The 12,214-nt window shown below is 40.3% G+C and overlaps 1 protein-coding gene across 1 annotated transcript in view; it reads right to left on the bottom strand.

The window, feature by feature from the left end:
* The window catches only part of STXBP6 (syntaxin binding protein 6), a 256,283-nt gene that overhangs the window by 162,601 nt on the left and 81,468 nt on the right, over window positions 1–12,214 (bottom strand). Inside the window, exon 2 of the mRNA XM_082734487.1 lies at window positions 7,353–7,541. Within this exon, the coding sequence (XP_082590613.1) occupies window positions 7,353–7,506 (154 nt within the window). The 5' untranslated portion in view covers window positions 7,507–7,541. The remainder of the gene's footprint in view (window positions 1–7,352; window positions 7,542–12,214) is intronic.

Here is a 12,214-nt window from a genome sequence, read left to right as displayed (position 1 = left end):
CAGGAGGAGAGCTGCCTCCGTCTGCGATCGCCCCATCCAACGCTTGCTCTTACCTTTGCCATCAAGTCAACGTTAATCAAAGCGAACATAAGTGAATCCGCTGTGAGATGGCTGCTCTTAACAGTGGACTGTGTGGTAGAAGAGCACACAGATGGAGTTTCCTTTTTAAATGAAATGTTTTGGCACCAGCCTCTGTCAAGAGTTTTCCCTTGTTTCCATCTGGCTTTAGTACTGGAGCGCATACATGAGAGAATGGAAAAAGAAAACTCCGTTGGCGTGCTAAACCACTAGAAAAGCTCAAGTGGTTGACAGCATATCCTCTAAACCTTCAGAGATTAAAACACTCTGCTCAAGGAACGCTGCCACATTGTTTTTAAGGAAGGGGAGAGTTTTGTTTCTCAGACCGAGCCCTATCCTGGAAAAAAATGAAAAAGCTGCACACTTGGGATGAAGATGGGCACAGCCGTGCGTCCCGCCCCATCCTGCCCTGCTGCTCTCCAGCGGCAGGGCCCCTTGCACCATCATGCACTCACCCACTTGAAGCCTTGGCTGGTTTGTCTGCAGAAGCCACATCACAAGACCGTTGTGAGGATTACATGAGATAATACCTGTTAAGGGCTTAGTTATCCATTTTTGGAATGTCCTATTCACAAGGCTTTAGGAGACATAAATATTATTACCACCAGTTTTCACAGGAAGAGCTCTAGAACCACCAAAGAGGCTCTAAAAAAAAATGTTCAGACATCCACTTTTTTTCTGTTATATAACTGAACAAAACAAGTTCACACACGGCAGTGTTCCTGTCAGGAACCTCTCCGGATTTTCTCTAAGAGTCAAACACATCCATTATCATTCTGATATGCTTTCTTAACAGTTATTGGTGCACAGGATGGTCACCATCCAGCCGAAACCAACCAAGGCTTAAACATGTAGGAAGTCAGAGTAATACCAAGACATGATTCTCTCTCAAGTTGTGTAAGGAGGGACAGAAAAGAGATTTAGTTTGGGAAATTCTTGCTCATAAAATTCTTCTGTGAGAGGGGAGCACAGTGGTTAAGGGGATACAGACCTACAATCAAACTACCTCGGTTCAAATCCCTGTTTGGTAACTCCTAAGCTGATGATCTTGGGCAAGATAATTAATTTAGTCTTGTATGTTCAGTTTCCTCTTCTACAAAGTGAAGACAGTACTGTTATCTGCCCCCTAATACTGCTGTAAGGACTAAATGAGTTAATATATATAAAGCAGAAGGAACCATGCCTGATATAGGAACTCAATAAATACCATTACTCCTACTAGTATTACTATCACTAATTCGAAGGTGGGCTCGGTGCCAACCTAACTGTATTGCGCAATGAATCCAGTGATAGGGGCATGGCAGGAGCTACACTGAAGGTCATTTATGAATGATGCCTGGTGACAGGATCTCCTGGGCCAGAAGACATTTCAGAAAACACTCTCTCTTCTTTTACCTCCACCTAACCAAGGATTATTGTTGTTACAAATGTTTTCATCAAATGTGTCTAGCCACATACACAAAAGAGCCAAATTCTCCATCTAAGTGTAACAGGATACTGCATTTTTATAAAATAAGAGAGGATCTAAAAAGAATTATAACCAAGGCAGTAGAAATAACTTTTTATTGCATCGTCTTCTAGAGTGGCTTAAAGTTTTAAGGCTGGATTTATATGCCGAATCTTTCTAATAAAGAGCAAAAAGGCTTATTCTGATGCATATTACAAACATCGGAGAGTCTATTAGTCAATAATCTCAGAAATGGTGAGATACAGTGTAAGTCAAAACTGTTCAATGTCTTATCAGTTTTGAAGGGTTAGGGAGGAATCTACTTGTTAAAAACATGGCCCTCTCTATACCACACCCCCTTCATGACTTAAGTCAGAAGAAATGAGGCACTGTGGCGGTGCGAACACGGGCAGTCGGGTAATAAGGACTGGCTGGATTTCCCAGTTTTTCATTCCCAAAATGGCGACTCTGGGATGTCATGACCTTTGATGAGAACTGGCCCCTTCACCTGTGAAATGAAAAACATACCACCTCACAGATAGGAATGTTGCAAGGATTAACTGGAATTATAACAAACAATATAAACAAAGGGTTTTAATTTTTTTCTACATAATTTCTTGAAAGATTCATAATTCCAGTAATATGGACTACTTCTATAAATAAAGAAAAATAAATACATATCATTATTATAGTTGTTTTTTACTTCTTCTTTCCCTGTGAATATATTTGCATACCTCTGAGTTTGGTGTGGATTTTTTCATCTTCCTGGATAAGAACTTTTGGAAAGTTAATTCACCGTTCCTAAATAAACCATTCCTAGCAACATCAAATTTCATTTGTCTTGGATTCTTCTCTTTTCTTGCTCTTCTAATATTTAGAGACCTTACAAAAGGTCCAGTCAGAATTAGAAAGTGGATAAAAAAGAATTTCTTTCTAGGAGCCCCTGGGTGATTCAGTTGGGTAAACATCAGATTCTTGATTTCAGCTCAGGTCATGATCTCAGGGTTGCGAGATTGAGCCCTGTGTCTCCACACTGAGGCTCTGCACTCAGTGTGGAGTCTGCTTGAGATTCTCTCTCTCTCTCTCCCTGCCCTCCCATCACTCACTTTTTCTAAAATAAATAAATAAATATATATATATATATATATTTTTTTTTTTAAAGAAAACTTCTTTATATGCCAGATCGCTGACAATTAACTTTGCTTACTCCAATTCTAATAACAGCCTACAAGGAATGCTCTCAACCCCTCATAAATGATTTAAGTGTCCATTTCCTATTACTTAACAGCCTGAACTTCTCCCCCCTTGACATGTGTGGAATAAGAATAAGATCTGGCATAAAACTTCCAAGAGGTTCAGAATCCTCAAACTCAGAACCCAAAGAAACCGCTGAACTTGTCAGCTGAATAAAGTGAAGCCCAGAAAAATTCAGAGCTTGGACCATGGCCAGTCAACACAAAAGAGACCAATAAGTACTTTTTGAATAGAATATAGTACTGAGAATGTATCGTTATGTCAGACGGACCGAGAAGACACCCCAGAGTGTTAACTCCCAACATAGTGAAGCTTTTCAACCTCAGCTTCAGAATCTTGAGCATAATAACTTTCCAAACACAGTAAGTTTTACCACTCCCCCTGGGGCTGCAGTAGTAGCACACCTAGATCTGGATTTTGGAAAGTTCTCAGGGTGATTCTAAGAAATACCTAGGATTGGCAGCCACTGAGATAAAGAGCAGTACTGCCAGGTTTTAGGCCCCCATCCCACATCACTACCTTCAGCGGGGATTCATTTACATAAATTATTTCATCAAAGACCATTCAGAACTTTTTTTAAATAAAAAAATTTTGCTCTCTAACCATCTAAAATCATTTTCGAAAGATTAAGATTTGGTTTCAACAAAACATGTAAAAGAATGTATTTAATCACAAAAATTAAAATTTCTTAATACTTCTTTTTATGGGGACAACGAATAAAAGCCACGGAAAGATTTTAATCCTCTCATGAATGTGAAGGCTAGCATTAGACACTTCATATACTGAATTAAAACAGGATCAGGAAAATACGTAGTATAAAATTATGGAATGTTCAGTAGATAACTGGCCTCTAATAATAAACTGATTTTTAACTTCTGAGCACATTTCCAGTTTAGTTTTACAGAGCCAAATATCACGGAGGGAGCAGCCAACTGTAGAAATTATTGTAGGTGGGGCTCCCTTTATACTTGGAGTTAACAGTCCTAAATTTCAGTCTAAAGTATATAATCAGATAAGTAGTAAGCTACAAATTTAAATAGAATCTTCTGTTTAAGCACAGTGGATAGTGTGTCTGTACTTGGCAATGTGCCAGGTGCCATAAGGCCCTTAGGAGGCACTGACATTTAGATCCAATCAATGCATACACAGGTTTACATGATACATACCTGCTTCTGTCTGAGGGCTCAAAAAGGACACCTGGGAGAACTTCTCATTTGTATAAAGGTGAGGGTTAGCTTCTATCTTCCCCACAGAGCAGATGAAAGATAAGGTTATTTATTTGTCAGAGAGAGAGGAGCGAGAGGGAGCACAGGCAGACAGAGTGGCAGGCAGAGGCAAAGGGAGAAGTAGGCTCCCCGCCAAGCAAGGAGCCCGACGTGGGACTTGATCCCAGGACACTGGGATCATGACCTGAGCCGAAAGCAGCTGCTTAACCAACTGAGCCACCCAGGCGTCCCAAGAAAGATCATCTTACTTTCCCTGCTCTATCATCTTTCTGGATTCCTCCAGAGGATATGCAATTCTCTCCAAAAATAATAACTCTTGGGATCACAGGCCTCAACCTTACAGATTTTAAATTCTGCCAGACACTGGGGGGTGAGGGGTGGGTAGAGTTCACACATACAAAAATCAGTAAGACACGGGATATATAAAACACCCAGGCTTATATGCGTATGTTGGCAAGCTTTGAAAGCTGTGATAGTCTTCCCTTAAAAAAATTTAACTCTTTCTGCTGTTTGAAAAGTGGTTACATACTATTTGCAGACGTTGCCCTAATTTGAGCACATTCTGCCCGTTCAGAATGGAGAGCCGGTTTTCATTAGGCAAACTGCAAGAGCAGAAAAGTCTGACCTCCCAGAAAGCTTGGTGGTTCACACTAATAGCAGGAAGGACGCTTCCATTCCAGGGCTCTGCTTCCACTTTGCACCTGCCTATGTGAGTGGATCTACACAGAAGTCATCCTTAAACCGAGAAGGAGAAAAGGAGCAACTCAAAATCCAGCACAGTCTTTTAATGAGGCTGCCCTTCCCTCTGCCGGGAATGTTTGAGGCACATACACCATCTCTTTTCAGAACCAGGAAGACTCTACTTTACTCGCAGCTCTGGCTTCTTCGAGCTGGGCCAAATTCTCCTCACATATACATTCCCATTACTGCATTTTTTTTTTCCTTTTTAGCCTTTTTGCAGTTAATAATCATATTTATTTTAGTGACTAGTTGATTAATGCCTGCTGCTCCTTTCCCCTCAAACAAAGTCAGCTTCGTGGGTTTTTCTCCTAACCATATATACGCCCGTGCTTAGAGCGCTCGGCACATAAAAAGTACTTAATAAATATCTGAGTAATTAATTACTTGTCAATTAAAACATCAGAGATGTGAGCGATACGCCTCTAAGCTTCACGTAAGCAAGAAGATAAAGAGGACTGTTCCCTTCTCACTGAGAAGAAAAATCAAACTGCAAAAACCTTGGGAGTCAAAGTTGGCCTGGTCTTCTCCTGCCGCAGCTTCCATTAAACCATCTGCTTAAATGTGAGATCTACTTTACCAACTATCATCCCTCAATTCAGATCCATGAAAAGGAGAAAGGCTATCAGGATAAACTATTTTCCTCTGTCAGAATTGAATTCTGAAAAAGCAAGTTTCATAGCTTCGAATTTAAATGTAAAGTCTGGGTAATCCGCAAGGGAAATGCCGTTACTGGAGGAGTCCAAGTCAGGATCTCCTGTGGCAGGGGGATATGGTTCCGCTGTTTCTTGAGACAGGCAGGCAGAGTCCCTGTTTCCTTCTTGCAGACTTCATGATCAGAAATAGGCTGACAGCAGCATATGCCTCACATGCAAACAGACGGCCGGCTTTTCCAGTTAGAGAGGTATGTACCAGGCAATACTCTAGGGACTCTTAGATCATCCATCTTTTCTTCAACTACCCATCTTCAAGAAATCTCCATGAAACACAGACTGAATAGAAATTAATAAAATTACAATCACTATGGGTCCCTACTCAGCTCATGTTTGGCTCAGCCCAAACATACACACGAATTTACTGTACTGCATCTATTCATTATCAGTGCTAGCAAAATGCTAGATTTGAAATTTAAGACTACGAAGATGTTTTGAAAACCTGAATCTCATTAACAAAAATACTAGGAAGGTAATCAGAAAAGGCTTTCTTTCTTTCACTTAGTTGGTAGATACTAACCAACGGCCTATTATATGCCAAGCACTACCCAGCATGCTAAGGAAATGCAAATGTCGTCCAATTATAACCCAATTTTACTAATCTAATCCTTATTTGGAATTCAGAAAGGAAGACCAATATTGCAAGGTCAATTCTCTCACACTCATTTAAATGAAAGCTTTCTCCTAACCACTGAAGAAACATTCTTACCAAAAGGTTATGTTGTCATTTTATTATAAACTGAGATACAGGGGCGCCTGGGTGGCTCAGTTGGTTAAGCATATGCCTTCGGCTCAAGTCATGATCCCAGGACCCTGGGATCAAACCCCCTGTCAGCCCCCCTGCTCAGTGAGGAGCCTGCTTCTACCCCTCCCTCTTCTGCTCCTCCTGCTTGTGCTCTCTCCCTCTGTCAAATAAAGAAATAAATCTTAAAAAGGAAATAAACTAAAATACAGTCTTATCATTATCTTTATATAGTCTTCTTCTTCTTTTTTTTTTTTTTAAATCTTTACATGTTCTTTCTGGAACAAACCTATCTACACACTGAATTCTGATAAAGATCAGATGCTTTTTATTTTTTAATTTAAAAATGGGTGCAAAAAATTAAGTTTTATTCCCAAGCCACAACTGAAGGAAGGAAAGATGAATTAAGCTTAATTCTTCTATTGGCCAGTTACAAGACGTATTATTCGATTTGTTACAAGTGCCCCAGGTAAGTATTCAGATTAGTATCACCACAACTCCATGGAAAACTTCTCCAAATTTTATCTCAAAAACTTGGTATGAACCCACAGTAAATCCCACACATCTATAATCACAAGCAGAAGGAGAAAAAATAATCCAACAAAATTCTAAGCTTAATAGAACAGATGCTTCTTCCTGACAAGGAACAGCTGTCAGGCAAAGCAATGATTTGGGAGTGGAGTCTACTTTCTCACATTCCATAAGGTGTCGATATTTATCTTGAGACAAACTATTACTGAGTACTGGCAACTGTTAAGAAAAAGAAAGCCAATGAAACTCAGGCTGCTAGTAATGACAATTACCCAAATACAAGGACTTATTCTAAGACAAGAAATCCTAGAGGAGAACCCACTTTCTGACAATGTCTTCCAGAAGGAAAGTCTGGACGAACAAATGTGTCTGTCAAACCCTTAGCAATGAACTGGAAAATACATTTAAAATTGAACTTCATTAACCTTTCCCATACAAAACAACCTCAAAAGTAGAGGTGCCACTAGTAAATAAGGACCAGAGAAGAAAACAGAGAAACTGGAAACAGGAGTTACGAGAGCAGATGTATACAAAAGCTGGGTGTATGATCCTCTTGGATACCTGAGAATTAAATGTTTTAAAATGAAGCTGTTTTAATAATATCACTGTCTGGTTTTCATTACCTGACAGGCAGATATATGTTAAATATTCTCCTTGACCCCCGGTTGCCAAGAAAGGAATCTTCTTCTTTGTCCTCCTCTTGACTTGGACAGCTCCCAGCATTCTTTCGTCAAGAGGAGCAAAAATTTCCTTGCTGATGGCAGACTTGGCACTCATTGTAGAACAACTGAGGCGGGCACACAGTGAGTTTTCTAAAGAAGAAAAAAGAAAAGGCAAGTTGAACTGACAATATAGTAAGGCTCCTATCAGAGTAAGCGGCAAGTTGATTTGCAGGTGAAGTAATTTCCAATTTGTTGTTTAAACTCGCTCCCTTGCTTGAAATGCACTGCAGAATCATGAAAAGTAAGGTCTTCCCATTTGTGCTGTGAAAAATATAAAAAAAGAAAGGAATGCTGAGGTACTCACTGAAAATGCCAAATACTACGGAGATAAACAGCTCAAAATGTTACCTAGAAAGTTCGTCAATCTCTATCCCATTTGTACCTAACTGTAACTGGCGAGCACTACCCACCCCCTGCCCCGTTCCTATGCCTCCTATGCCGTAAGAAACATGGTTTCACATTTCCAGTTGAGAAGTCTTTCCACTACCCAATGATCGTTAAAGTCACGAAGTTCTTTATGCTCTTTCAAAATCTCCGTTAACTCTAATATAAATCCATTTCCCTAATTCTATTCACAGTGGAAATAATTATATCATCTTCTACATAATAACCCTACATGCAACAGAAGACCATTAATTTAATCACCCATTAGCTGCTCTGGATCATGCTAAATAATTAATCCTTATTTATTAGCCTTTTTTCAGTGGGTCCTATTTTCCAACGGTCCTCTGCGTATAGCTGCCATGCTCCGGACCCTTGACAAATTCTCCACATTTTTCTTCACCCAGAGTGGACACAGAATTCTAAAAAAAAATCTGACTAAGGCTAAGTATTTTGGAAATGTTTCCCAGCAGTTCCCACATGTCATGCTCTTGTGGATAACTGGCAATGTGTGCCCAATAATTAAGAAGATAAAGCAGTATGTTTCTGACTCACAATGAGTCTCTCCTCTCCCCACTACCAAACTCACATACATCCAGTCCCCATGTTATATTTAGTTTTTCAGAAGTTATACCTCCCTAATGGTCTTAATTCTGCTTCTTTGTGTCTATTATATTCAAGATCAGTCTGAATTTTAACCTTCTCATTCAAAAACCTCAGCAGCGACTCAAGTAAACTTTTTCTGCCCCATCATCCTGGTCACAGTCTGTGTCTTAATGGTAACTACCATTTGTTTAACTAACAAATCAGAACTAGAGGGGCAGACAGGTGTGTGGATTGGCCATGCGGATCATACAGAATATTCAGAAAGCCTGCAAATGGATCAGTAGCACAGCTCTATATGGTAACAGCAGCTCAAAGAGCTGGGCAGCCTGCTGCAAAATTGAGCCACTGGCAAACACCTACTATGTGCCATTTCTAGGCTCAGTATTAGAGATAAAAGAATTATTTAGGACACGGTCCCTGTTCTCCAGGAGTTGACTGCTGACTACATCAAAGGTTTGCTTTTTGTTGTTGTTGTTTTAAGATTTTATTTATTTACTTGACAGACAGAGATCACAAGTAGGCAGAGAGGCAGGCCGAGAGAGAGGAGGAAGCAGGCTCCCCGCGAAGCAGAGAGCCTGATGTGGGGCTTGATCCCAGGACCCTGGGATCACAACCTGAGCTGAAGGCAGAGGCTTAAGCCACTACATCAATGGTTTTGCTTTAGGAGGGAAAACCAGAAGATCATCCCTCCTAATGCAAGATTCACAAATGATCCCAACATAGCTATCCATTAGGAACTTTGTCATAGGAAAGATATATATTTAAAAAGAGCATTCCTCTGGCTAAAAAGAAATAAATAAGTAAATAAAAATAAAAAAAAAATTTCTCCTGGTTTCAATTCTGTAATAGAACAGGTTTTCTTAGTAGCACCTAGAATAAAGAATACAAAGTGCTGTTTTTTATTATATCTGCCAATATCTCCACTGCGTATTATAGAGTTCTACAGCCAGATCTATTTGTGCTCTGATCATGACATTTTATCATCACTACCAGGTTCTTCATACTGGCTGAGAACATTATGACAACACTGTAGGGGGCCCAGCTTTCAGTGTGCTCACCACTAACTGACACTCTGTGATTTTCCAGAAGTTAGCAAACAGAACTCTCCCCACTATGATTTATCCGGTGACTTTCCTACGCAGGGTGAGGGTGTTATAATTTATAGGGACATTTTTAAAAGGAGAGCAAAACAAGGCCTCTCTCATACTTCTCACCCTTTGGGGACATGTGAGAAAGAAAGCCAGCAGGAGCACAGCAGTTTCCAACATTCTATAAGCAATGCAGACAACACGTCATATCCCCAAACTCACCAGGCATTCTCTGACCAGTGCCTTTCTAACTGTGGTATGGCTTTTGCTTTTCTATCCTAGATTCACATTTTTCTAAAATTGTGGTTAAAGAAATAAAAAGCTGTCATTTGATTGTGATTGTGTAAAATTTGCCAGGGGGGAAAAAAGAAGGAGCACGCATGTTTTACCAAACTTTTAGAAAATCCTCCTCTTCTTTTGAGAAACTGTTAAGAAATGGAAATGACCTTTTACTATTTTTTGTTTTTAAGATTTACTTATTTATTTTAGAGAGAGAGTGCACACACGTTCACATGTGTGAGTGCACTGGGAGAGAGGCAGTGAAAGAAGGAGAGAGAATCTCAGGTAAATTCTGCAGGAAGTGTGGAGCCTGACAGGGGGCTCAATCTCAGGACCCTGAGACCACAACCTGAGCCAAAACCAAAAGTTGGATGCTTAACCGACTGTGAAACCCAGATGCCCCCCTCCATATACTGATATTTAATAGCCAAGCACAAAAATAACAAACAAAGCATGACGAAAAAACAGGAAAAATAAAACCAGTAACTTCACTGAGCACAGGTTTTGGAATCAAAACAAACCCGGATTCAAATTCCAGTGCCAATACTGAAGAGCTACATGAGACTGGGTAAAATCTCTTAAAATTCCAGACCCTTGGTTTACTATCTGCAACTTGGAGAGATCTTCACCCACCTCATGGAACTATTGAAAGAATTAAATGGAATAGTGTATGCAAATCTCTTATTCTAGTGCATGAATCATAATAAACTCTTAAAAATGGAAAATTTTAATTAATTCTACTAGAGTATGAAAAATAAAAGACCCTCTGAGCTTGCAGAAACTGAGTAAATGTAGCCATCCATACCAGAAGGGATTTGCAAAAGAGAAACTCAACTTTACCAAAGCTTCTTCCTCATTCATGGTATGAAACTCTCTAAATATGGATCCATGGTCTATTTTATGAAAGGCTCTGTATTGTTTTCAGGATGAGGAATTTATAGACTTCACCCTCAGGAAACTCACTAGTAGGAGATTACTAAATGCATTCTATGGGAAATTGTCAAAAGTTTTTGTCCAGGACAATAATATTAGCAGTCCTATGCGACTGCACTCGTGTATATGTTTTTAACACCACCCTGGGAACGGGACTGTACAGTGGAATTTGTGTGGGGTTTTTTTTGTTAATTTTTACTTATTTTTTAAATTCCTTTTCACTATTCCAGAATTCATTGTTTATACAACACACCCAGTGCTCTATTCATAATACCCATCACCAGGCTCACCCAACCTCCCAGGAATTTGTGTGTGTACTTTTTTTTTTTTAAGGTTTTATTTATTCATTTGACAGAGATCACAAGTAGGCAGAGAGGCAGGAAGAGAGAGAGGAAGGGAAGCGGGCCCCCTGATGAGCAGAGAGCCCGATGCGGGGCTCGATCCCAGGACCCTGAGATCATGACCTGAGCCAAAGGCAGATGCTTTAACCTCCTGAGCCACCCAGGCGCCCCGAATTTGTGTTTTAAACAATTCTCTAACTGGTTCTCATGCAGCCACCCTGACACCTAATTTGAAGCCAACCACCTAATGAGGAACTAGGGGATAGAAAGGAATGTATTCTTGGGAAAGAATGCAGGAAAAGATGTACAGGATTTTCTCTCTTGATTCAAGCAAACGGCTTTATCAAAACCTACCTCTTGTTGGTAAATCAATGTCCAGCCCAAGGCTGGGAACCCCACTATAAGGAAACAAGATGAATACAGCATTACTGGTATGCCACTGACCAAATGTACTCTAATCTACATTGTGCTGAAGGTAGCAGGATGTGCCACACCAATATAGGTCACCCCAAAATAATGCCACTTCAGTATTTTGATAATTTTGAACTGAAGGCATCTGGAAAAAGTGAATGTGAGCAGAGACTTTGTCTGAACTCCCCTCATCTGCCTGAAGACAGATCCTCTAAAAGGAACTCAGTAAATTCCCTACCCTAGAGTTTCATCAACCAGAGAAGATGGACACTTGTCACAGGAGAGGAGACTAGAAGAGGACACCACACCCAGGACAGATTTTCTCACAGACTATCACATTCCCCATCTGTTCTTCTAAGGGTGCCCTCAATCTTTTCTAAAAATCATTTACTCTAATCCCCTAAGAGTCCTACATCCCTGTTCCCCTTTCCTTATTGGGATGGTCTTTAACCCTGAATTCCAAGGATTTTCAGAGAGTTCCTCGTTCTTTCCTGGTATCCATGGTATCCCTGAGGATACGTGCTCTCCCAGGTAGCCATGAGGCATCTGTGCTAAGTTGTTCTCTCTTTTTTTTTTTTTTTTTTTAAAGATTTTATTCATTTATTTGACAGGCAGAGATCACAAGTACGTGGAGAGGCAGGCAGAGAGAGAGGAGGAAGCAGGCTCTCTGCTGAGCAGAAAGCCCGATGCGGGGCTGGATCCCAGGACCCTGGGATCATGACCT

Source organism: Mustela nivalis (genome assembly GCF_964662115.1).
Source record: "Mustela nivalis genome assembly, chromosome: 6".
Lineage (NCBI taxonomy): Eukaryota > Metazoa > Chordata > Mammalia > Carnivora > Mustelidae > Mustela > Mustela nivalis.
This window is presented reverse-complemented; position numbering and strand designations above follow the sequence as displayed.